Raw genomic sequence first — 26,596 nt, 5'->3', positions numbered from 1 at the left:
TCTGGGCCCGTCCCATGCGTCTCGATTGGTTCTCCCGCCCCACGCACCGCGACTGGTTCTCCCGCCCTCGACGCCGTGGCCTGTGGGCCCGATGCCTACGCAACCCGCTATTGCTCCTGACCAGCACCCGGCCTCACACCTCTGCTCTAAAAAATTGGGTCTAACCACCAGACCGCACATATCTTAGTATTTAGAAACAAACAATCATTATATTTGAATAAATATCTCAATACCTATTTATATGATACATAACAACTCTAGCAAAGTATGGATAACTGACTAGTAGTGCATAAACACCAGGTTCAGAGGCTATTTTGGTTTTTTGGATGCCAAAATCCAAAACATCCTCCATATGCAAGTACAAACCAACACTAGTACGGTAGTACCCCCAACGTTTTAATGATAAACGTACTTTAATAATGAAAAGTCAAACAAAATAGATTTTAACAGTTAATTCTTACTATATATTGTCATTTGCCAAAGAATCATTACAACCTTAGAGGCACTTCAAATACAAATTCATTGGTACAAGTTTCATTTTCCAAACTTATATGTAATTTAAATAGTTGTTCGTCAAAATTTGTATAAATTGATTCGTTTCCTGTTTGAAATATGATTATCATTTCAGGATGGAAAAACACGCAGTGTCATGTGCGGTCAGTAAGTGTGATTAAACTGCTGTACCTGCACATATATGTTCATACAAGAACCGCTGAATTGTAATAGTATATCTGCACAGATTGTTCAAAGAGCCTCCTCACTTGCTGAGTGAGAAAAGCATATCTCATATTGTTCATCGGCACAAAACTTACGTGCCGTTTGATTCACAAAATATAATGTAAATGGTAAATTTAATAGTTTGCACTCGATTACCAATGGTAACAAATTTGTATAGGCCGGTATCAATTTCTAGTATGTCATACGATTACGGTTGGATTTAAACAAACATGATTTAACGTTATTTATTATCCATTACAAATATGTGAACCAAACAACACCTATAGTCCTCCGAAACATGATCACGGAAAAATGAGGTACACTAACAATGTAAATGTTTGATTGACCATACATCATAGCACACAGATTCCTCAAGTAATTGTCACTACAATTTAAATTGGAGGGATCAGTGAGCTGTGGATCAAAGATGCAGCATGTTCATAAAGATGGAACAACTCTAGAACAAAAATTGTATTAGTTTATAGTTAAATGGGGGCACCATCACTTTGCTCCCAACCACCAAGTCTGTCAGCAGGATCATAATTCGTGAACAGCCGGAACTCGTTGCCCAGTTTGTTCGAGTGGCGAGGCCTGAAACCGCAGGGACGAACATTCAGCAGCTCCAACGCCCGGTCCATCTGAACTTCCCCTGGCAACATAGAGTGACTCCAACTAAGTTTTCGCTTGACAAATACAGGGTTTAACTATGCTTTCAGTATGAGATGGAGAGACCTTTTTTCTTGAAAGGAAAACAAACAGACTTTGATAAGGAACAACAGTACAATTTGGAACTGTCAGCACATCGTAAATGGTTTTAGCTACATTATATACAGTTGCATACATGTAGAAGCAGATGATGCCATCGTAAATGTGTAACTCCTGCACTATTAAGACATTAATTAATGGATCATTCTGTCAAAAGTAAGAAGGCACAATGAAGTCTAAGGCATCATAAGGTGAAACTACAATATAGGAGTTCAACAAGAATGTTTATTGATTGCATAAACAACATTAAAATACCAAAGCAATATCAAACTAATCACGTTCACTTGACACAACATTAAACTTGAAGTCATCATCAGCACCCTTAGCTAGATTATAAGGCGAAACTATCATCTAGGAGTTTTGCACTATTGCTAAATTGCCAAAGCAATATTAAACTAACCATGCTCGAAAAAGTTGAAGTCATTATCAATACTCTTGGCTAGATTATAAACGTGAAGCTATCATATAGGAATTCCAAACTATAGCTTATTGATTGCAGAACAAAATCAAAATACCAAAGTAAAATCAAATTAATCGCTTTCACTCCACAGAGCATTGCCATGAGCTACAATTACCTGTGAGCAGCAGCAGGAATGAACCTTCAGGCCGTGCGAGGAAAGATACTGTTTTGGCAACCTTTTCCAAGCACTCCTTACTCTGCATCATCAACCAACGAATAATAGCCATTTCTCCTCGATATTTCCTCTCATCTCAAATGTTAAGAACTGATCAAACACTTTTTAATAGGCAATCTCTGGTAGGGTAGAAACAGTACCAGATAGGGAGGGTCGGCAACGATGACTCGGTAGGCGTGCTTCATCGCCGCCGGCAGCTCCTCCGGTCGGTTGTAGTCGTAGAAGGTGAAGTCGCCGCCGTACTGCCCGAACCGCTCGTCGTACTCCAGCAGCTGCGCGGGCACTCCGGGGTCCGTCTTCTTCAGGTAGGCGTAGAGCGTCGGGCATGCGATGCAGGCCACGGCACCGGCGGCGGAGCCTGATCCAGAAGGGGAGACAAGGCGGACGACCTCCTCCACGAGCTCCCGCGCGGTACGCTCATCATACCAGAACTGGCTCAACCGCCAGTCCTCCGGGACCAGCTCTACCCCGTCTTCCCCTCCTCCAGCTTCATTCTGCTCCTCCGGACGATGCTGTTCCGCCAGAAACTCCCGGAGCGCCTCCATCGCCGCAGCGCTGAGTTGAGGCACGTTGTCGTCGTCGTCTTCCTGCTCCCTGACCTCCCCGCTCACTCTCTCATCCTCCATACCGCTCGCGGCCATCACATCCACCGCTGGTCTGCTACTCTGCTGCGGGGGCGGCGGCGCGGGGCAATTGGGCAAACACTCCGCTGGTCCACTCCTTCGATACGACGAACCAATGGTTTTAGCGAAATGAGCATTTGTGGAGTTACCACATGGGCCTCGTTGGCCCAAAGGCCCAGTGAGCCTGACGGAAAGAGCAATAATAAAGCGGAGTGGCAATGGAATCGCTCGCAGGGGAGGGGAACGAGTGGGAAGGGACTGAAGAAGAGCGAGAGAGGTGGGTGACCGCCGCGCCTCCGTCCAGACTTCCAGTTCCAGGCGTGGCGAACTAGGCAAGCGGCACGCTCCGCCTTCGCATACCCTCCGCGAGTGAGCTCCAGTTGCCTCCACCGCCGTACTCAGCAGCGGAGACCGGCGAGTCAACAGGTAGCAGAGGGGGAGGAGGGGAGCAGTTCCTATTCGCCCGGGCACCGACCGCCCGGAGCATTCCCGTTCCCGCTGCTGCGTCCGCTAGTTTGCCGTCGCCCTGTTGCACGTACGGCTAGGGTTTGGAGATAGATCCGCCCGCCGCCCCGCCGGCTCGTGTAGATGCACGCCGTGCTGCAGGGAGGAGTAGAGGAAGTGCCTGGCTCGCGTGGTTTTGGTTCCTTGTTCTGAAGGCTTCGTAGCGCGCGATCCGGTTCGGTTGCAATCGGTAGTAATGTCGGGCTCGTCGGCCGCAGGGGAGGACATAGTGCAGCACCTATCGTCCAATTCCAACCCGTCTTCGTCGAAGCTCGCCAAGCTCGAGGCACGGATGGCCGGCAAGGCTGTCTCCGCGCCATCGTCACCGCCGCACCATCCCATGTCTGCCCCCGTCATATCGTTCATGGACCAGGAGGAGCTGCCTGAGACTTCCTCTTCCGATGACGATGTCAGTCTTAAACCTTGAGCTTCTCCTCTTATTTCCACGCTTCTTTTTTGGCTTAAGTCCAGTAGCGTGATTGCTTGCATCTTCGATTTCCTTGCTCACACATTGGCTATGTTGCTATGATCTCTTTCTGGCCAGAACTATTTGTGCTATTTCTTTTGTTATTATAAACATGTGCACGTGGTTTGCTAGTGTAACTGACCACAAATTAGTCAATTAATTCCACCTCTACTTTATCGATTATGCTGGCACTGATCCCATTCGATTTTTTCTGTTTTTGCTGATTAGAACTGTGAGGAGTTCTTGATACAAAAGAATACCCTGAAGCGTCCGAGATCTCCAGATGGTGACAACATGCTTGCTCTTGGAAATTTTGAGGTGGGCTCATCTGATAGGAACTGAATAGAGAAATCTGTTATGATTCTCTCATGCACTCTTTTGTGCGCCCATTTGTCTAAACATTATTTTCTTTTAATTGATTATCTTGTAATTTGAGAATCAGGGTTCGGTAAATGAGGCAGCAAAGATTTTAGGCGTCACAGATACAAAACCTTCCTTGGACAATTCAAGTAGGAAAAAACAAGGCCGTGGAAGGGGTCGTGCTGGTACAGGCCGAGGGCGTGGCTCAAGGGCTGCTGATCAAACACGATTGACTTCAACTTCCTCAGCAGCTGTAACAAATGGCCAACTAGATAAATTAACCAACAAGGTATGCTGTATTGCTGTGTAATTATCACTACCAAGATCCCAATTTAGGGGGTGTTTGGGAGTGAAGTTTTTCACAGTTTTGGAAGAATACTGCAGTATTCTCAAATACTGCAGTATTATATACAGAATGGTGTTTGGCAAGCTGGCTAAAATCTCTGTTTTCAAAACTGAAGTATTGCAAATACTATAGTTGTTTTAAGGCATTCTAAACTTAGCTCTGGACCTCAGTTTTCAAAACTGCGGTATTGTAAACTGACTAAAGTATACTGTAGTATTTCAAAAACTGTGGTTTTCAAAAACTTTGTTCCCAAACAGGGCCTTAAATTCCGAGCTGGTTTTGATTTGTTTGTCGGCAATGACAGTTCGTATCTGTACAGTGCTATTATCTTTTAGATATTCATGTGCAACCTTCTGGCACTTCTCATCAGAGCTATTTCTAGGTCATGATACCTAAACACACTGAATATATTGTTGAAGAAATTGTTGTTTTGAATGCACTTTCTATTTAAGGGTATTTTTTGTCCGTTACAGGTTGCTGAAATAGATCTTGTAGTAAATTATGAACACTTATGACTTTATAGTTTTGGTAACTATGAATTTATTGAACCTACCCATAGACACCTTTAAACTACATGTTGAGAATTTTGAAATTTTGCAGATCTAATGAAAGATATAAATCCATACAAGCTTATGTTCAAAGATAGCATGGGCTTGTTAAAATTTAATAATGCCTTAATCAAAGGACTAGGATACAAGGTCTGCAGTTGTTATGGTCGCTAGATCGGTGAGGGATTGGAGAGGGGTATCGATGGACAGGAACGTCGGCCAGGGGCCTCTGCCCACGACCGAGCAAGAGGAGGGTTTCTCCATTCTAATTCTTGCCTACTTTATTTCTCATACATTGATCACATAAATAGGTTAGTTGGCCACCCCTATCTAGCTAGAGATCCTTATCTCTTTAAAACTCTCCTAAAAACTCTCAACAACTACTAACTGATAACCTTCCTAGATAATCTCAACTAATCTCCTAGATAATCCCAACTAATCTTCTAATCATATCTCTAACTATCCTTATCTAATCCCCCTTGGAGGGACCATGGCTGCTGCTGTCGCAGCCCCTCCGTGGGCCTCCTTAGGCCCTGACACTACACCCCCCTTGGACAAGCAACTCGTCCTCGAGGTGCAGCATCCAACAAACAACCTTTTACATCTCGGCTCATCTTTTAATTTTTCTAAATATACTGCAACTGCAAGCATCATCCTGTGTCCCAAGGAAACGTTGCACAGCGAAGAGGAGGGCGTGAGTTGGAACCACGGAGGTGAAGACACAACAGCCTTTGGAGGCGGGCCCGTGGAGGCCTACGTTGGTGTTGCTTGCAGCAAGTGAATCCCGTGCAGTGCAGCCCCTTATGGTCCCGCGACCACCAGTGCGCATAGGGTGGTGTGGCTGGAGCAGGTGGTGGCGAGGCCAACAGACTCCCTTGTACGAAGGAGAGTAGTCGTGGTAGTTGCCCGGTCGCCGCAAATGAAGGCCAGTGCCGGACGGAGCGTTGCAGAGGGGCGCCATGTCTTGCAGCCTCTTGTACGCGGAGGTGAACAACCACCACGTTGCTCGGGCGCGCTGGTGCAAGCTACGACTCCCCCGCAATGGAGCACCCCCATCATCTGCTTCACCTGTCGACGTGCTAGGAAACCGCATGCTGCAGCCTGCAGGTGGACGGCCGCCGCCGCCGTCTGTCGCGAAGCAACCACCCTCTTCTGGACATCGCTCTTGGGGTCAAGGGTAGCGGTGATGGCTGTCCCTGATGACGAGGGTGGTGTCGACGATGAGGGCACGACAAACGTGGCAGCAGAAGTTGCCACTGGTGCGAGGGAACCAAAGCGCTACTGGCACATGATCTTGAACTGTGGCCACGTGATCTCATGTTCGTCGCGTTCAGAACCACGTATGTGTGTGGCCGGTGAGGTGATACGATGCCAGCCAGGCCTTGTTGGACTCTAGAGTGCGTTGGCTCTAGAAGAACTGCTCGCAGCCGTTGAACCACCCTAGAGGGTCACCGCTGCTGTCGTAGATGGGGAAGGAGGGGTTGCTGCAGTCGTCGACATGGTAGCAGCAGCAAGGGTCGGCGCCAGGGGCTGGTACACCGGTCCTGGTATGGTTGCCCCTGGCTTCTTCAGCCATGCAGCTGGTGATGAAGACGGTCCTGAGGGCGCAACGCAACTGTTAGGCATTGCCGCCCATGAAGATGAAGATGTAGGTGCCGGAGCGGGCGACGACGGCTAGGCCGCTGGTGCTGGCATGCTGCTGGAGAGCGCCATGTTGATTGCATTGAGCCTCGCAAACAGATCGTCGAAGTACGCCTGGTCGGGAACCCAAGGACCCACAAGAGGCAGAGGCGCGGGCGCGCGGCCGTAGGCCGCTCGTACTGCGTGACGTTGGTGTAGGGGTTCCAGTAGTAGAGGTTGCCGGTGATGCCGTCGACGAGGCCGCGCCACGGCTTGGGCAGCCATGGGCCCTCCAAGGGGGATTAGATAAGGATAGTTAGAGATAAGATTAGAAGATTAGTTGAGATTATCTAGGAGATTAGTTGAGATTATCTAGGAAGGTTATCAGTTAGTAGTTGTTGAGAGTTTTTAGGATAGTTTTAAGGAGATAAGGATCTCTAGCTAGATAGGGGCGGCCAACTGGCCTATTTATGTAATCAATGGATGAGAAATAAAGTAGGCAAGAATTAGAAGGGACAAATCCTCCTCTTGCTCGGTCATGGACAGAGGCCCCCGGCCGACGTTCCTGTCCATCGATACCCGTCTCCAATCCCTCACCGATCTAGCGACCATAACAGTAGTCTTAGAGTGTTCTTTTGAAGGATATGCTTTTAGAGAAACTCGTTAACAAGTCTATAGTGTTTTATATCCTGATTCAAATAGTATTGAAAAATATAATGGCACCTAAGGTCTTGTTTGCGACAATTGGACACACGGATAGTTTGAAAGGTTTTGGGTAAACCATCATGTTTGTCCCTACATTTACATACACAAACATTTTTCGCCCACAGACATGGAGCTATTTTCTCTTTATCATATTTACATTCTGCATCACTGGAAAGCGAAGACACTTTCACATTCAATGATAAACAGTTGATCAATGGCATCCTATCACACAACAATTTATCATAACCTGCTAATTATGAGCACATTCCAACAGGAACCCCGATCGAGTGTTCAACTGGGCCATGACGACAGAGCTGCTTTACAGGTAACTCATTGCTTGACATACTCGTCTTCTATAAAATCTGTAAATCTCTCCATCTTTTTTTAATCCCAGTATTTATCTGGATATGTCCTTTTGAAACTGTCTATGTTTCATGTTTGCCTGCTTCTGACTATGTTCTTTTGAATGTCTAATATAATATAGCAATATGTGAAACATGGAGTCTTTCAGATGGCCTCTGAAAATGTTTTTTATCCTCCTTTTCCCTCTCATTTGCTGGGATGTTTCCACTTTCCTTTTCAACTGCCAATTAATCCAATCCTAAGTAGCATGGCGTATTTTTCTGGAATACGCAGGAGAACTGCGCATCAATAATATTAAGGAGAAAAAAAGAGGTCCAAAATGGACCAAGTAGAAGAAAACCTCCTCACACAGGCCATAATTTAGAATACAAACACAGACACGCACATGAATGATTTCAAGTCGTCCGACTAATCGAGATTAGTCGCGATTAGTTGGGCTGGTCTGCTATTTGGGCTCGATTAGCTGGACGACTTGACTAGATAGGCTGGTCGTCTTGGTCGTCCGACTAATCGCCGATTAGGGAGACTAATTGTCCGATTACTGTTTCCTGGTCGTCCCGGCTAGGGTTTTGTTTTTGGGCCATTTTCAGCCCATCTACAGTATAGTTTAGACTACCCTCTTCTCTGTAAAACCTAGCCGCCAAACAGTGCACTACGTCTCCTACTCTCCTCTCTTGCTAGACCACCCTGCCCCTTCCCCTGCTCGCCTGCTGCAGTCTCCACCTGCGGCGGCTGTCTCAAGGTTCCCCAGCTGCAGTCTGCACCCTACCCCTTCCCAAGCTCCAGCAGACCTGCACCATTGAGGAGATGAGCTCGTCATCTCAAGGTTCCTCCTGCTCCCCCCATCTCCCCCTTCTCTGTAGTTCTGCCAAACTAGTGGATGATTGCTGGCTGCTCTAATCCTAAGCCTGTGATAAGTAGTGACTTTCTAATTTATATAATGTATAGTTGTATACAGGTATATTTATATATATACCTATATAAGTATAACTACTAGACTAGGACGACCAGGGACCGACTAGGAGTCGACTAATCGCCCTAGTCGTCGCCTAATCGCGACTAGTCGCCTGGTCGGTCCCAGGGATCGACCAGGCGACTTGAAATAATTGCGCACATCGAAGGAGGATTCTACAAACAACTCAGCACTAGGTAGGCCTAAAACTCTACCACACAACTAGATCCAGAGCTCATCGATCAGAAGGAAAGACAAAGCTTTGATCTCTGATAGAGACCAAAGGAGAGCCTCCTCTCTAGCTGCCTGAAGGTCCACAACCAGGCTTGGGTTGCAGCCATCGAACACACACCTGTTCCTATGCTTCCAGATAATCCAAGCTCCTAAAATAACCAAAGAGTTGAAGTCTTTCCTTGCCGCCTCAATCACTCTGGAACTACAACTCATGACTCATCCACCATGACTCGAAGGAATGGTCATCCTATTGGGGACAGAGGCCTTGCCAGCATCCAATCTTCAATAATTCAAACCAGAATTGTTTGGCAAAGATGCATTCGACTAGCAAATGATTGATTGATTCAGCAGTCTGATCACATAGCAAGCACCTCTCCGGATGGTCAAGACCTTGCCTGTCAAGTCTATCAATTGTCCAACATTTGTCATGCTCAATTAACCAAATGAAAAATTTGCACTTTCTAGGTGCCCATGACTTCCATACCCTATCACTCGGTCCAAACTCCACAGATCCTTGAAAGAGAGCCCTATAAGCTGAACTTGTGGAGAAGGAACATGAAGCAGCAAACTTCCAGATTTGTTGGTCTTGAAACCCCCGGTTGCAGCACCCTACCTTCTAAAGCTTCACAAAGGTCAAGAAACTCAACAATAACTCTTACAGAAAGCGCACCTCTCAAGCTTGCCATCCACTTAAAACCTGGGAGAGCATCTTGGACCTTCAAGGAATCAGTCAAACGTCTAGGAACCAACCCCAACAACGCAGGAGCAAAGTCTTGGATACAGTTGCCATTGAACCAACGATTCCAATCTGTGTCACAACTACTACTCCCACAAGAGTTCGCACTTCCAGACACACATGAATGGGGAAAGAAGACCATGGTCTACTAGGATCAATTTTTTGTAACCATGGCCACCATGCTTGCAAAGCCCAGCTAAGGTTCTAGAGGTCACTGATCCCAAGACCACCTAGATCTTTGGGCCTAGTAACCTTCGGCCAATCTAGAAGACAATGACCAACCTTGGCCTCCTAACTTCCTCTTCAAAGGAATCCTTTTCGCAACTTGTCAATCACCTTAATGGCCCAAGCTGGGAGATCTAACGCCAAAGATGCATAAATCATTTTTGTTGTCATCACAAACTGCACATAAGTTGCTCTACTGGCCCTTGTCATCAACTCTGCCTTCCAACATTGCAGAAGACTAACCACACCTGGTCCAATATAGCTTGAAAATGTACCCTTGACAACTTTCTCACCGACAGTGGTAGTCCAAGGTACTTGCAAGTTGCATGGAAATACCGAGATAGGGCAAGGGAGATGATTCTGCGCACAATTCAAATCCTCATCACCACAACGAATAGGATAAACACTACTTTTTTGGACATTTATCCTTAAGCCTGAGGCATGACCAAACAACCTGATGATATCGAGGACCAAATTAACATTAGAAGCAACATGCTTTAGGAACATAACGACATCATCAACATACAAGGAAATCCTGTGCTGGAGAGAACGTGATGACAGGGGTTGCAGCAACCCCTCCAACGAAGCTCTTTTGAATTAGCAAATTCAGCACGTCCATGACAAGAATAAAGAGCATAGAGGATAGGGGATCATCAGGTTTGATTGATTCTCAGGGAGGAGCGAGAAGGAGAAGTTCTCACACTGGGAGACTATGTCTTTGAACGATCCGCCCTTCTTCTCCGACAGAAGTAGGTGAGAAGGGGGCGAGCTCGCCTAGGCTGCCTAACAAGATCACCACATTCTGTCGCTTCTGAAGAGGCAACCCTAGACACTGGAGCGACTAGAAGGCGCTCCTGTCCAGCCGGTTGCAGGCCTAGAACGATACAATCAACAGGCATCGCTTGAACTTCCACATCAGCTGAATCAGCACTCCTCAGCGCCCGCCAAAACCAGGGCCCATCACGTATCTCCTGAAACGAAGGATCCTTCTGTCAGGGCCTAAGGAGGCCCACGGAGGGGCTGCGGCAGCAGCAACCATGGGCCCTCAAGGGGGATTAGATAAGGATAGTTAGAGATAAGATTAGAAGATTAGTTGAGATTATTTAGGAGATTAGTTGAGATTATCTAGGAAGGTTATCAGTTAGTAGTTTGTTGAGAGTTTTTAGGAGATAAGGATCTCTAGCTAGATAGGGCGGCCAACCGACCTATTTATGTAATCAATGGATGAGAAATAAAGCAGACAAGAATTAGAAGGGAGAAACCCTCCTCTTGCTCGACCGTGGGCAGAGGCCCCCGGCCGACGTTCCTGCCCATCGATAACCCCTCTTCAATCCCTCATCGATCTAGCAATCATAACATCTGGTATCAGATAGCTTGGGTTTCGATCTAATCTCATGGCTTCTGCTGCCAATTTCGCGGCGTCATCCTGGCAACCCGCGTCCCCATCTCCATGGACTGCGCCGCATGTCACCTTCGTCATGCAGTCCTGGCAATCGACGTCCCCATCTCCATGGGCTACGCCGCATGCCACCTTCGTCACGCCATCCTGGCAACCGGCGTCCCCATCTCCATGGGCAGCATCATCTGCCAATTTTGTCACCACATACTGGACGTTAGCATGCCCATCTTCAGGGACAACGCCAAATTTCATCACATCATCTTCGTTGACGGCGTCTCCGCCCCCATGGGCGACGCCACTGGGGGCAGCCACGACTCAGCAATCACCAGCTCCATCGATGGGGGACTTGTGGAGCAACATAAGGGCTGATCTCGCAAAGATGCAAGCCACGCTCCAGAAGGTTGAGCAAGGGCTGCTGCAAATCAAGGCAGCATTGCAACATGAGCAGCACCAGCTAGCGTTGTCTGCACGGCTCCGGACGTCGACGGTTGTGGGCATACAAGCTGCTGCTCGTGGCTTCCTTGCACGACAGAGAGTGCGGGAGATGCACCGGCAGATGCTCGAGGCAGCCTTGGTGACGGTTGACCTCGGCACACGTGGGCGCGACCTCACCCTGTTGGACGGCCATCAACACTGGCACCGGGCCGCTATCTCCAAGTGCGAGCATGGTACGTGTCCCGCGGGCGACGAACTTCAACTCTACGGCAGCAGCGGTAGGGAAGGCACTCACCTCGTCATCAACAAGGGCGCACTATTTAGCGCCACCACATTCCGCTACCGGCCGCCACGAGAGCGCCTCCGCTGGTTATTGTTGCGACCTATTCCAGGTGCCCATCCATGTGCTCCCCTTTCGTGCAGATGGTGTCCATGGGATCCAGGTGGCTGCACACGTGCGTGTCCACCTTATCTTATGGGGTAAAAAAATCAGATTCGAAATAATAAGATAAGCCGAGATGTAAAAGGCTTGTCTTCTAGGTGTTTGGTTTTGGGTCAAGTAGACTCGGTCTTTGAGCACCTGTTATGCGGCAGTTCGAGGGCGAGCTGCTTGTCCAGGAGGGGTGTAGTGTCAGGGCCTAAGGAGGCCCACGGAGGGGCTGCGGCAGCAGCAGCCATGGGCCCTCAAGGGGGATTAGATAAGGATAGTTAGAGATAAGATTAGAAGATTAGTTGAGATTATTTAGGAGATTAGTTGAGATTATCTAGGAAGGTTATCAGTTAGTAGTTTGTTGAGAGTTTTTAGGAGATAAGGATCTCTAGCTAGATAGGGCGGCCAACCGGCCTATTTATGTAATCAATGGATGAGAAATAAAGCAGGCAAGAATTAGAAGGGAGAAACCCTCCTCTTGCTCGGCCGTGGGCAGAGGCCCCCGGCCGACGTTCCTGCCCATCGATAACCCCTCTCCAATCCCTCATCGATCTAGCAATCATAACACCTTCACTGCCCCCAAACTAACCTCCATTGAGACATCGGCCCCGTGATGGGAGAAGGCGCACAACTAATTCTCTCATGCATTGGCATTCGACTATCAGATTCCACACTTAATCCATAGTGCATTGTTGGAGAGTCCTGCTGCATACTACGATTAAACTGAGAATCTTGATCATCATCAACGCCGACGATGAGGGAGACGGAAGTGTGACCCCCTCCGTCGGCGGAGAGATCTTAGAAACAACGATCGTCACATGGCAAGTAAGGATCTGCTTCACAGATGAGAAGATTGCAACTTCGTCTCAGAAACCCATAGGTCCAAAGCACAGAAACCCATAGGTCCAAAGCACTGAGAATCAATTCTGGCCACCGGCACCAGCCAACCACATTGATGGAATGAGTACCCTGGTAATCTGCAGACTCTGAAAGAAGCTCCAAGGCTGAACAAAATTCCCTCAAGATATGTTGGGTTGTGTCCAAGCCTCGGACATGTGCTGGGATCCCTAAAAGCTCAACCGAGACGAGACGAGCCATAGAAACAGCTTCAACATGAATAAGCCTAGACCATTTAAGAATTTTGAACGATCCAGAAGGAGACCTGATTGTTGCACCATTGTTATATACTTCCAGAGATGTGATCTCATCAGGAAACATCACAAAGAAATCTTTAGGTGCAGACCGACGAACTACAAGCGAGGTAGCATCTAGAGCCCACGACGACAACAAACAAACCACAGTTTTGAAGATGAATCTCAACTCTAGCAACAGTGTTGGAATGTTCCAGAATACAAACTGGCTGACTCGCTGAACACAACACACTTTCCTGGACCGTGACAACATTCTGACCACAAGAAAAGCCGAGAAGATGAACCACCCTTATTTGAATCCGGAAGGTTAGCCAAACCACCCAGTACGAGCCTCCTTATGCCCCGAGAGCGGCGTTGCCTTACCTTTGGAAGGAGCTCATCCCCCCCTAGCATGGGCATGTACCACCTATTTGCCAGAAGATAGGACCCTACGCCACTCAAGCCTTTTCTTCGAATGATTTTTTTTCTTGAACGCGCAGGAGAGCTGCACATCATTAAATTAAGAGAAGAAAAGAGTCCAAAATGGACCAAAGTACAATGCCATAAAAGGCAGAACATGAGACCACCAAACTCCTGCTGTGCACAGTACTCCAGCCTCCTTCTGCGCAAGAAAACAACAGGACACAAAAGGAGACAAACAACAAAAGTACCAGCAGGCTCCACACACACAACTGCTCTACACTACTCACCCAGAAGATCCCTGGACCTAATAATGGCAGCACCAAGGCCCAAGGTCTCAAGATGCCTGGCACCGGCAAGACTCCAGCACTAACTCATCCAAAAAAACTCTCCTAATTCTGCTTATGGAAGGTCTGACACCATCAAAAACTGTCTTATTACGATGAAGCCATAAACACCAAGCCTCCAAGATGATGATACTGTTAAAGCCTCTTCTTTTGGATTTGTGCACTTGCTTACACACCTTCCTCCACCACTCAGCAAAAGAGGACTCATTAGAAGCATGAGAGAGATTAGCAAGCCCCAACGAAGAAAGAATGCAGTGCCAAAATTGTTGAGCAAAAATGCAAGTGCAAAGGAGGTGTTGGATACTCTGGCTCTTGATCACATAAAGGACAAACCTCAGGATGATCCAACCCTCTTTTCTGCAGTCTATCAGTTGTCCAACATTTATTCCTAATTGCCAACCAAAGAAAAAATTTGCATTTGGGTGGAGCCCAAGTCTTCCATAACCTCTTCCATGGTTCAAAAGTAATCGAACCCATGAAGAAAGCCTTATAACACGATTTAGAAGAAAACTGCCCAGAGGAAGAATGAATCCACACGTGTCTATCAGCCTCATGTGTAAGCACCACTCCTCTTAAAGCGTCCCAAAGATGCAGGTATTGTTGCAGCCCAGACAAATTAAGAGGGGTCTCAATGTTGCTGACCCACTGCAAGTTCTTGTTAGAGTATATGGTAGGCCCATGTGGCTAGGCCCATGTGGCCCATGAATAACACTATATAGCTACCCATTAGGGTTAGCCCTAAGTATCAATTATTACCTTAACATGGTATCACGCTAGGTTTACTCCCTCCCTCCCCTTTCAGCCGCCGCCGCCGCCTCCCACCCAGCCACCGCCGCCCCTCCCTCAGGCGCGCGTGGCCCCATGGCCGGTGAGTCGCGGCCCTCTATCTCCCCCTCCACCTTCCCTCCCCTCTCTTCCTTGGGCGCAGGCTGCCTCCCATGGCGGGCGAGCCGTCGCCGCCGCTCCTGGCCGCGCGGGCGCAACCGCTGCCATGGGGGGGCCCGCGGGCCCTGCCGCCGCCGCCATGGGCGGGCGCGCCCCCTCGGCCCCTCCCAGCCGCCGCCGCCGCCGCTGCCTCCCCTGCGGACGCGCAGGCGGTGGTGGCAGGGACGTGGGGGTCGTTTCCCGCCTCCCCTGCGCTCAGGCCGGCGTGGGGGGCAGGGCCTAACGCCGCTGGTGGGGCCCTCCCCGCTGCAGGCACCGCCTTTGCGGCTGTGGCGGATGCGGTTCCCGCGGGTGTTGCCGGTCCGGAGGACCCTCCCCCGCCGATCCCCCCGTCGCTTGTCGTCGATCAGCCGCCTCCTCCACCGGTTGCCCACCAGGGATACACCGTCGCCGCCCTCACCTCTACCCGTGCGGAACACGAGGCACGACAGGCCCGTTTGCGGGAAGCGGCCCTCGTGTGGGAGCACGAGCGCGAGGCCGCCGACGCTATCGCTGCTCAGATTGCCGCGGCGGAACAGCTCCTTGCCTCGCCCGCGGCCCACGACAGCGGGGTCACCTCCTCTGCTACCGTGGGCGGCGTGTACGGCGTCCCGACCGCACCGATCGTCAGAACCGGGCCCCGCACCATCCCCACGGTGCTCTGGCATGACCCAACTGACCCGCTCGTGGCTCAACTCCACCTTCAGGCTGGGAGTGTCCAAAACATTCGCCTCATGGTCCCCGTCGTCCTGGAGCCAGAGTCGCCATCCTACGCGCGCTGGCGGGACCTCCTCCTCACCCTTCGCCGCTACGCCCTCGATGACCATGTCCTCTGCGACCCCACCGGCGTGGCGCCGACTGCCGCGTGGGTGCGCCTCGACAGCATCGTGCTCACCTGGATCGTGGGGACGATCTCCGTCAACCTCCACAGCCTCCTCCGGAACATTCCTCACGCTCGGGCTGCTTGGCTGGCCATTGAGGGCCAGTTCCTGGGCAACGCCGAGGCCCGGGCTCTCTGCCTCAACGTGGCCTTTCGGACTTTCGTCCAGGGGGACCTTAGCGTTAGTGAGTACTGCCGCAAGATGAAGGCCATGGCGGACTCACTTGGCGATCTGGCTGCCCCGTGGAGGACCGCATGCTCGTCCTCAACGTCCTCCGCGGCCTCAGCGATCGCTACACCCACCTCTGATCGTTGATTATGCGCCAGCGCCCCTTCCCTACCTTCCTCCAGGTCCGCGACGACCTTGCCCTGGAGATCACTATGGGTACTCAGGCTGCATTGATCTCTGGCCCGGGGTCCTCATCCTCCTCGACAGCACTGGCAGCTCTCACCCCGACCCGTCCACCTACTCCGGCATAGTTCGGGCCAAGCAGGGGTGGCGGGGGTCGAGGTGGCGGCGGCGGGGGCGGTGGTGGCCATCGCCGTCGTGGTGGCCGCGGTGGTGGTGGTGGTGGTGGTGGTTCCGGCGGTGGTGCCTGTGGCAACGCACCGACGCCAGGACCCCAACAGGGTGCACCTTGGCCCACTTTCCACCACCCGTGGTCAGGACGCATCTCCATGTGGCCGTTCTAGGGGCCCGGTTCTAAGGCTCGTCCCCCGGCGGCCATGTTCGCTGGTGCGCAGCCAGGGTTCACCTCGCCGTCGGGGTTTGCCTTCGCCTCTCCGTCGCCCTGGACCTTGCCTGTCGCTTCGTCGTGGCCCACGCCGCCGGCTGCTCCACCGTCCGGGCTGGTTGGTTGGGACGCAGCCGCCCTGGCTGCCTTCCAGACTCCCACTCTGACTCCGTCGATGGGTCCCGAGTGGATCGTGGACACCGGTGCTACCTACCACACCACTCCCGACCCTGGTATACTCACCTCTGTTCGCCCTCCTTCCTCTCTCCCTTCGTCCATCATGGTGGCGAATGGCTCGTGTCTTCCTGTCACATCTGTGGGCGCCGCCGGTTCTCCCGGCTCTTTACACATTCCCGATGTTCTTGTCGCTCCTTCTTTGGTCCACAATCTTCTTTCTATTCGCCGTTTTACTACTGATAATTCTTGTTCTGTTGAGTTTGACTCTTCTGGTCTTACTGTGAAGGACTCGGCAACTCGGCGCCCCCTCCTCCGATGTGACATCACTGGCCCCCTATACACCCTTCGGCTTCCGCACGCCACCCCTTCTTCGTCTTCTACACCTACCACAGCTGCGGTTTTTGCTGCCACCACGTCTTCTACCACCTGGCATTGTCGCCTTGGTCACCCCGGACGCGATGCCTTGATGCAGCTTACTCGTAGTGCCACTATCCCATGTACTAGATCACATGATGAGCATCTTTGTCATGCGTGCCAGTTAGGCCGCCATGTTCGTCTTCCTTTCTCTTCTTCTTCCTCGCATGCTACTCATGCATTTGATCTTGTACACTGCGATTTGTGGACTTCACCTATTACCAGTATGTCAGGCTACAAATACTATCTTGTGGTGCTTGATGATTTTTCTCATTATGTGTGGACATTTCCTTTGCGTGCCAAGTCTGAGGCTTTCCCCGCCCTCCGCCACTTCTTCGCCTGGGTGTCCACTCAATTCGGCCTCACCATTAAAGTCGTTCAGTGTGACAATGGTCGGGAGTTCGATAACTCCACCTCCCGCGACTTTTTTCTCTCCCACGGGATGCAGTTGCGGATGTCTTGCCCGTATACCTCCTCCTGCAACGGCAAGGCTGAGCGCATGATCCGCACGACCAACGACACCATCCGCACTCTTCTTCTCCAGGCGCACCTTCCGGCACGCTTTTGGGCTGAGGGCCAGGGCCAGGCCAGAGAAATTTGAGGCCCTGTGCCAAATCTAAAGTAGTGTAATGTATGTTTTTATCAAAAATCAGTAATAACAATCTGCAAGTTACAGTAATATATATTGCAATAGAATATCTAAAGAAACATTTCTATTTTATTTGAATAACACCGTTCTTTTGGTGGGTTTTAAAGAAAATCTTGTACAATATGCTTATATTCGATCTTCTCCAAAGCTTCACTCTCGAGTGCTATTGTGGCTAAATAATACGTCTTTTTTATCTTAGTAGAACACAAATATGGATTTAGTAGCTTTAATTTAGAGAACTTCGTTCACGCGGACAAATATGTTAAGATTCTATGAAGATTTATTCTTTAGTGCAGCGCTCGGTAGTTTCGCTTCAGCGCAGCAGTCTGGTAGGGAGGAAAATATGTGCAAATTATTAAGATGTGTAGAAGATCATAAAACTAAAATATATACATCTGCTAAGCTTTGGGGCCCTTAATTGGTCTAAAATCTCTTGCAGACAAGGCATCAACTTTCTTAGGGAGAAGAGCTATATAATCTGAATTCAGCATCCCCAACTTGTGACAATTTCCTTGATGAAGTGAATTTATGGTTGCCAATAAATCTGACTTAATAATATGTCAACAACATTTGTAAAATTTCCCAGTGAACCCATCAGGACCAGGAGCCTTATCAGATGGGAGAGCATCAATAGTGTCATGAACCTCCTTTTCTGAGAAAGGAGCCTCCAGGGAACTCAGATCAATAGCGTCTCTATGGCAAGCAACCAGATTAAGAGAGTAAGGTCTCTAGACAATAGATTCCAAAAGATTGGAGAAGAAACCATCCAGAACCTCCTGCATCTGTTCATGGCTGGTGACTGTCCTTCCCTCATTCTCCAATTGGGAAATAAAATTTCTCTTGCGGATGCGAGCCTGCAAGTGAAAAAATTTAGTGTTGGCATCTCCTTCCCTCAAGTAGTGGATCTGGGATCCTAAACGTTCTTCGAATGATTCAAAGGAACAGTTGACGACCGCAAACCCAACTGATCCCACAAAGATCGATGCTTCGCACAGTTCATGGGAGCTTTAGCCGCCCTCAGCTCAGCCTATCCTAGACGGAGCATTTCCCAGACCCAAACATGATCGCCGCCTCAGAACCACCGCTATTTGGGCAAGCAGCATCGCGATGACACAGCAGCCGCCAACGAAAACATTGTGGGGGCTTGCGACATTCTGTGGCACAGTGGGAGAAGCCTAGACAATTAAAGCTACGACCCCGGGGGTCCAGTGGGACCAGACGACGAGGAACATGTTTAGCTGGGCGCCGACGACAACGAGACACCACCTGCGTCCACTTGTCGACGTCAGGAGTAGGTCTCGGAAGGTGAGCACCACTACGCTTCGAGACCATCCTGATAACTGGGACGATAGGCCTTGCAACATACTTCATCACATGGGAGGCGGATGCGTTATGCGATATGATCGCCGCCTTGTAGCTTCTCAACTAGCCTTCGACCGTCCTGCCTGGGAAAACCCCGCTTGGGAGAACGACACAGCCGCATGAGATAGAGGAGAGGAGATATGTGTCATGCAAGAGTGGAGAGTAGCCGAGGCTAGTGAGGTCGCCGGGTCTAGGGTAGACACCGCGAGGGGCTAGTGGGAGGGAGGCGGGCGCCAGACAGGGGAGGGTGGGGAGTGGAAGGGACGGGAGTCAAAAAGGCCATACTGAAAAGAATGAAATCCATAATTAAGTTATCCGCAGAAGTAAGAAAGCATAAACAATGTTAGTGAAATATTTTACTGATGTCATGCCACTTTGGATGCTTAGAATAAACTATACCAAAAACATGTATATGTGTCTCTTTTTTTGTTTCAAAATTCTATTCCTGAGTTCTCTCCATTGAATAGGACGAATTGTCAACATTACGTGGCAAAGTTGCATTTTTGGAGGAAGACCTTTCTAAATCGCATCAAGAAGCAACAAATTACCATGAACTTAGTGATAGGTTAGCAAAGGTAAGGATATACTTACTTTCAGTTTTCATTTAAACATGTATTTTTTAGTGTCATGACATGTTAGCTTTGCATTATTCTTCCAGGAATTGAAGGATCTCAAAGATCATGACCAACAAATGAGATTAAAGGTTGGTAGCACATTACATTATGGGTATCATATTTGTTTTAGATACTGTCATTCTTTCATTTGTATAGAATGGCTTGGTATATCCTGGAAACTTTAAATTTACTGTCCATGATATCATGTTGAATAATTGTAGGAAATACCTCACTCCTTGTATATGCACATGATCTTCTAATGTTGTCACCTGTTAGAAGCTGTGTGTGCAATATACTTTTCCTTTCTATAATGGCCATGCAGCATGCACATTAGCGGAGGAAATCTCTAGCGGGGCAGCGAAATGCACCCGTCTAATCCTAAGAACGAGGGGGTTGTCTAGGGTTAGCTTGAGGAGATGCAAGAGCACAAGAACACACGAGGGTTTAGAGTGGCTTGGACCGTCGGAGCATAATACCCTAAACCCACATAGACCCTAAACCCTAAACCACTATGAGTTGTATTGTTGAGAGCTTGAGCGTGGTAAAGATGAGCCCACGTCTGAGAGAGCCTGAGTCCTTGTATCGCATGTTCCCTCCCTTTTATAGTCCAAGGGGGCACATACAAGGGTGTTGAGCCCCGATAGGTGGGCCTAGCGATCTAGTAAAATATATACAACATGGAGCATTAAATGCACTACGGACAAAGATCTTATCCCTTGGTCGTCGTGCAGACCTTCTGACCAGGCGTGCTCCCACCACGTATGCTGGCCCGAGTCGGTCACAGAGTGGAGCCTGGTATGCTGACGTATTTAGGGGCCAACCCTGCTGACGTGAGGTGGAGTTAATGCGATGGATGACGCGTGCTGCCCAAGCTAACAGCTGCTCATGATGACGCCGCCCACACATGTGGCGCTGAGACACAACTGCCTGCCTCGGTATCACGCAACGCACTGTACAAGCACTACGCACGGCGCTGACACACAACTGCTCGCATCGGTAACACGCAGAGCGGTTATTCGTGCCTGTGCGGCCTGACAAAAGCCTATCCATGCCCTATGCGCAGCAGGGCACGCCTTGGTTGATTGCTTTGAATGCGGGCGGCGAGCTTGCTTCTAGCCGAAGCCTTCCCAGAAACTTCGGGTCCGGTAATTCGGGTATTTAAAATTTCGGGTTTTGAGAATCGATACCCGAAATTACAACGGGTTTTACAATACCCGAAAATTCGGGTACCCGGAATTTCGAGTCCGGGTTCGGATATTCCCGAACTACCCGAATTGTTGTGTCGGCTTCATAAAAACACATACACCCTATTAAATTAGTATAAAAATACAATTTGAATAATGATATACATGGGCATATAAAACACGATCAATCTACAATCACAAGTTATGAAGTTATGCACACTTACACATAATTATAGATGTACAAATTAATAATTAAGCATGACATGAGTACATGACACATGAAAGTTCGGGTATTTCGGGTACCCGATTGTGATACCCGAATTACCCGAAATAAATTCGGGTTTTGCAAGTTGCTACCCGAAATTCCCGAACAAAATTCGGGTTTTAGGTATTTCGGGTTCGGGTTTCGGGTTACAGGTTTTTTGCCCAGCCCTTCCGCCACGCGCTTACGTGCCATGTGGCGGCACTGGACCCCTGTCCGAGCGAAGAGTAGGAACCAAGGACACACGTTGGCCTAAAGACTTGGGTCTCACCTGCCGGGTGTCCGGATGTCAAACGGAGAGGTTGGGGACCCTTGTGCGGGGGTCCGGACAGAATACGTGGAGGTCTAGGACCTGCCCATGGGGGTCCGGACGACATACGCGGGTTATAGGTAACCACGCGGGTATCTCAGTTACAGGGTACCGACACACATTATTACACATGGAAGTCTTTTGTAGTTCAATGGCGAATTTACTTGTGTGCTATGTGCGTGTTACATGCATGCTGTTTGTCCGCATGGTTTGCATGTGGGTTGTGTGCTTTCCTTCTTTTATTTCTTTGTGTGGTGTGGGCCACTGTGGAAGTAGCTCAGTAGCTTACTGTACTTGCTTAGCTTCAAGGAAGTCTTTTAATATTTGTGTGGCTGAGAAAGTCTACTCATTTCAAGCATGTAGTACTGACTGTTCTCGTTTTCATTAATGAAGCAAATGAAAATCCTGTCCGATCTGCTGATAGCTGTGTCAAAAGCAGAGAGGCAAGAAGCGAGAATGAGAATAAGGCAGGAATCTTTCAGACTTGGAAATGTTGCTGTTATGAGGTAATTCCCCAGTGTTTGAGCCTTAATAGTATCCAGGGTGCCCCTTCTTTTTTGGGTGGTGGTTGTGTGTGTGTGGGGGGGGGGGATAATACTTTTGTTGCAAACAACAACTTCAGCTCTTATCTAGTATGTCTACTAAAATTGGCATCTTAATTTTTTTAATAGCTAATGCTGTTTATTTTCTGTTTTTGGTATAAATTTTCTACTGCGACATTGTTTTGCTTAATCCTACTCCTGTTCATAACTCAGAGCTGGGACTATCATATCTGAAACTTGGGAAGACGGTCAGGCAATAAAAGATCTTAATGCTCACCTGGTGAGTTTCTGCAACTCCATAGATATGTCTACTTGCATACACAGGGAAATTTGTTTTTTGCTTGTCGTGCCGCTCACCAAAATATCCCGGCATTCGTCGTACTTGCTTAATTGCCCCGTTTAAACAGCAGGTAGTAGATGAAATACCCCAGTGGCGGCTATTAACATGGTTTTTGTGGGTCTAAGTATTCGAAACACCACTTTTATCCTCTGCATTCGCCCAGCGCCCTCCAGCCAATGTTCTGCTGTCCCGGCTCATTTCTGAATACGAAAAGCATTAGCTTCATTATTCAAAGAGAATGAACAATGTTAGAAAGCAAATTTGGCCGCCTTGAAGAGGTCTCCGGTACTAGTGTCTTCTTGGTCTATTTTGGACCTTCTACTTGTTCTTAATATAATGATACACAGCTCTCCTGCGTGTTCGAGAAAAAAACAATGTTAGAAAGACGGAGTTAAGTATCTGACAATCTGAAACTCTTAATTGATTGTCAGATATTGAGTGCTGGACTGAACATCTGTTGGGGGTGATATATTTAGCTAGCAGCATAGGTAATCTATGTTCCCTGATCTCAGCCTCTATAATGTTGACTTGCCTATTAGAAAATGTGTCACATAGTCTATAATATGAACAAGCGATAACAAATTTGTCTTTGACTCCGATGTCCCTTTCTCGTTAAGTTTAGCAGAAACAAAGGAATTGTATTTTGCACTAAATATGGAGAGGGTATATGCACATGCAGAGGGTAAAAGTAATATTTCGAATTATTAGATCCATAAAAACATGTTAACTACATCGGAGTATTTTATCTACTACACGTTGCTTAAGTGGGGCAATTAAACAAGTACGACGAATGCCGGGGTATCTAGACGAGTATCTAGACAAGCAGCAATGACAAGCGACCTAAAAAAGAAAATTTCCCGCACACACATATTAGCCATGATATCAGATAATGATTTGACCTGTAGGCTTTAGAACCTTTATCTGCATGGTGGTGGTCCATTTGATATGCAGTAGTTGAGAATTGAGCAATACCTTGATCCAGGTGCTCGCAGGTCATGTGAGTGCCTCCGTGAAGGGTTTGGTAATCCCTCTCTTGTGGCAAGGCCAGGGGACTCTGGCTCAGACAACTTCTATTCCATACTCTTTTGTTTACAATCCTGGCCATATTAGATATGTTGGTCTTATATACCAATTACTGAGCATCATGTTCCGAAGATACATTTGTACCCCCAGCTGGATTTTACTGACACAATCCCTGCAGTTCAAAATTTTTCACAAAGCTTCGTCTATAGAGGCATTTTGCTTGCTCTGGAACTTAGGTGCCTTTGATTCATGGCAATCAATGACTAGGCTTTATGTTTGACTTCACCTTAGTCTACAACCAGTCATGGTATCATCTATAATTGTGTTTTTGTGCATTTCTATTTCCTGCATAAGCATTCGTCCTAGTCCTTTTCACATGTCTGCATTGTATAAATGATATCCATATTTTTATAGGCTTGCCTGTTTGCGGTCTACACCATCTTACTTTTTGGTAATGATGTATTATCATATTTCTGTGATGCTTATGTATGCCAAATCTTTCTGTAGAAATCTTTGCTGGAAACTAAGGAGACTATTGAAAGGCATCGTAAATCACTTAAGAAAAGACAATCTGGTGACTTTATTTCTGAAGTTCATTTTTCCCTTTATTGCATTCTGTTGACTTGAATCCTTCATAAGCTTCTGTAGGTACTATCTGACATATGTTTTGCAGTTGCAGACCTCAATGCTTGTCAATATTGTTTCATAAATAGCACTAGAAAAAATTAAAGTTGATGTTGGATTTATTCTTGTGATATTCCAGTTTGTTTGTTTATACAGAGCAAACCCTCCTCCATTATTGCAAGTGCAATACAAAGGTCATAGCAGCTTAACAAAATAAGAAAAACATCCACTAGCCTAATTGTATATTTTTCTGGCTATATATTCCTACGTTCTTTCTTTGTTATTCTTTTTTAAATGATTTTCTGTTTAGACAAGGGTGATGGCAGTGATGCTGAGACTGGCATGTCTGAGGAGGACATCCTCTTACAAGATGAAATATGTAAATCTCGGTTAATGAGTATAAAACGGGTAATTTTCTTTACGGGATCATGGTTACTTGCTTAAGTGGAACACCTTAATCTGATTTCTATAATTGTATTTCAGGAGGAAGAACAGTATATGAGAGAGAGAGATCGGTATGAGTTGGAAAAGGGGAGGCTTATACGAGAGATGAAGCGTCTCAGAGATGAAGATGGCTCACGCTTTAACAACTTCCAAATTCTTCACCATCGTTATGCTCTCTTAAATCTTCTTGGAAAGGGAGGGTTTAGTGAGGTTTACAGGGTAGACTCTTGCTTTACCTATAATTTTGAAAACTAAATCTGAGACATTAAATCTAGTCACTAGACCTATATGGCTATATAAAAACAGTCATTCTTTGCTTATAAAGAAGAAATACTAATTTTTTGCAGCTATTTAGTTATAAGTAATTTTGAAAACTAAATCTGAGACATCAAATTTAGTTATACTATGCATATGGCTATATATAAACATTCATACATTGCTTATAGAGAAGGAACACTAAATTTTGCAGCTGTTTAGTTACATGAGGCCCTTATCATCAGGAACATTAAATCGGCTTTCAGACCCATCTTTATGTAGAAAATGTACTGATGTAGTGTTACTAGTGTCAGCGTAGCATCCTAAACAATATTTGATGATTATATTTGTGTTTGGAGCATCTGAATAATTATTTGAGCTGTTTTCTTATTGTGAAGTCACTCGAATGTGTAGTTATGTAGCATGTACATCCACTCAATAGAAATTTGGCTTGCTAATACCAGTGAGTTACATGAAACAATTTCTTTTGGGCAGGCTTTTGATTTGGTGGAGTACAAATATGTGGCATGCAAGCTTCATGGATTGAATGCTCAATGGAGTGAGGAGAAAAAACAGAGCTACATACGGCATGCGATTCGTGAATATAACATTCACAAAACTTTGGTTCATCCAAACATTGTCAGGCTATGGGATATATTTGAGATTGATCACAATACATTCTGCACTGTCCTAGAATATTGCAGTGGTATTATATGTTTTTATGACCTTCTAAATCCTGATTGATATGACAATGACAACATAGATAAGTCAGGTTTTATTTGTTCGCTGTTGCGGATACCTATCCCAGAGGATTTCATTCTGTAGCCATGCTAGCATAAATTCGTAATTCAAAAGTGTTAGATAGATATCATATCACTGACCTTTGGGTATCTATTGTTATTAGCCACATACATTCATGTTTAGAAATTGTTCTATTTTGCCAGTCAAAGAACACAGGTGGTTCTTGGAGAGGTAATACAATAGTTGCTGATTCATATAAAATTGAAATGAATGCATAAACTGATGCTTCATAGATTTGGTAATGGTTTACCTATTGGTCAGACTAAGATAGGTTGTCAATGGGGGAAAAAGTCAGGGTTTGTATCCTATCCTCTGTCTCAACAATACCAGACAAATTGACAAAATAAATAAATAAAACTCATGGACTGCATGCTCTAATGTACGAACTGTTAGGAATTTTCTATTTTTGGTACTTCTGTTTTGAGCCACAATTGGTGTAGTGGCCACTGCCAACACTCTTAAGTACACTGATATGTTTTCTCTCGCTGAAAACAAAAAAAACTTCCAATACTCACTAGCTTAATGTACACACATTCCATTTTACATGTATTTGGGCCAGTCCTGTGAAGCTTTTCTTTTATGTGTTGTAGTCTTTAATGATGGTTTTCCTTCCTAATCTAGAACCCTATCAGAAAACCATGGGCTCTGATGGAATAATGTTCTCTTCATTGCTGTTGTTTTAATCAGGCAAGGATCTTGATGCAGTCCTTAAAGCTACACCAATTCTTCCAGAAAAAGAAGGAAGGATCATAATTGTTCAAATATTTCAGGGCCTGGTTTATCTAAACAAGAGGGGCCAAAAGATCATTCACTATGATCTAAAGCCGGGCAATGTTCTCTTTGATGAGGTTGGTGTTGCAAAAGTTACCGACTTTGGCCTCAGCAAGATAGTGGAGAATGATGTTGGGTCTCAGGGGATGGAGCTCACTTCTCAGGGAGCTGGAACCTATTGGTGAGTGTGATTTTTTTCCAGTGGATTTTTTTTGCAGTAGTTCACAGAAACTTTCATGGTACCTGCTATTATGGAATCCTTTAGCTAGTTGTGTTTTTTTGCTATATACCTGGTGCAATAATACTTGCTACTTCTATTAGAATTA

At 47.2% G+C, this 26,596-nt stretch overlaps 2 protein-coding genes across 14 annotated transcripts in view; one reads left to right on the top strand and one right to left on the bottom strand.

The window, feature by feature from the left end:
* Nucleotides 1–931: 931 nt before the first annotated feature.
* LOC100276386 (uncharacterized) lies at nt 932–2,816 on the bottom strand. The gene is made up of 3 exons (NM_001367312.1): nt 2,258–2,816; nt 2,058–2,139; nt 932–1,366 (listed from the first exon to the last, which is right to left on the bottom strand). The coding sequence occupies exons 1-3, from the start codon at nt 2,756–2,758 to the stop codon at nt 1,203–1,205; spliced, it is 747 nt and encodes a 248-aa protein (NP_001354241.1). The 5' UTR covers nt 2,759–2,816; the 3' UTR covers nt 932–1,202.
* A 152-nt stretch (nt 2,817–2,968) lies between these two features.
* The window catches only part of LOC542181 (serine/threonine-protein kinase TOUSLED), a 31,945-nt gene continuing 8,317 nt past the window's right edge, over nt 2,969–26,596 (top strand). For 4 of the 13 annotated variants that reach the window (XR_002263303.3, XR_004851509.1, XR_002263302.3 and 1 more), the window contains exons 1-13: nt 2,971–3,653; nt 3,939–4,028; nt 4,153–4,359; nt 7,564–7,614; nt 19,568–19,675; nt 19,759–19,803; nt 21,864–21,976; nt 22,226–22,292; nt 23,883–23,949; nt 24,310–24,407; nt 24,483–24,662; nt 25,194–25,404; nt 26,187–26,451. Coding sequence is in view for 4 of the 13 variants with exons in the window: in NM_001305872.1 (NP_001292801.1) it covers nt 3,441–3,653; nt 3,939–4,028; nt 4,153–4,359; nt 7,564–7,614; nt 19,568–19,675; nt 19,759–19,803; nt 21,864–21,976; nt 22,226–22,292; nt 23,883–23,949; nt 24,310–24,407; nt 24,483–24,662; nt 25,194–25,404; nt 26,187–26,451 (1,715 nt within the window). In the remaining 9 variants the exon portion in view is untranslated. Of the gene's footprint in view, nt 3,654–3,938; nt 4,029–4,152; nt 4,360–7,563; nt 7,615–19,567; nt 19,676–19,758; nt 19,804–21,863; nt 21,977–22,225; nt 22,293–23,882; nt 23,950–24,309; nt 24,408–24,482; nt 24,663–25,193; nt 25,405–25,454; nt 26,452–26,596 lie in introns of those variants that run through there. The other 9 variants (XR_004851511.1, XR_002748789.2, XM_020540394.1 and 6 more) reach the window with 6 other exon arrangements.

The sequence above is a fragment of the Zea mays genome, chromosome 1, assembly GCF_902167145.1.
Source record: "Zea mays cultivar B73 chromosome 1, Zm-B73-REFERENCE-NAM-5.0, whole genome shotgun sequence".
NCBI classification, from domain to species: Eukaryota; Viridiplantae; Streptophyta; class Magnoliopsida; order Poales; family Poaceae; genus Zea; species Zea mays.
Note: the sequence above shows the minus strand (reverse complement) of the source record. Positions and strands in the feature narration are given on the sequence as shown.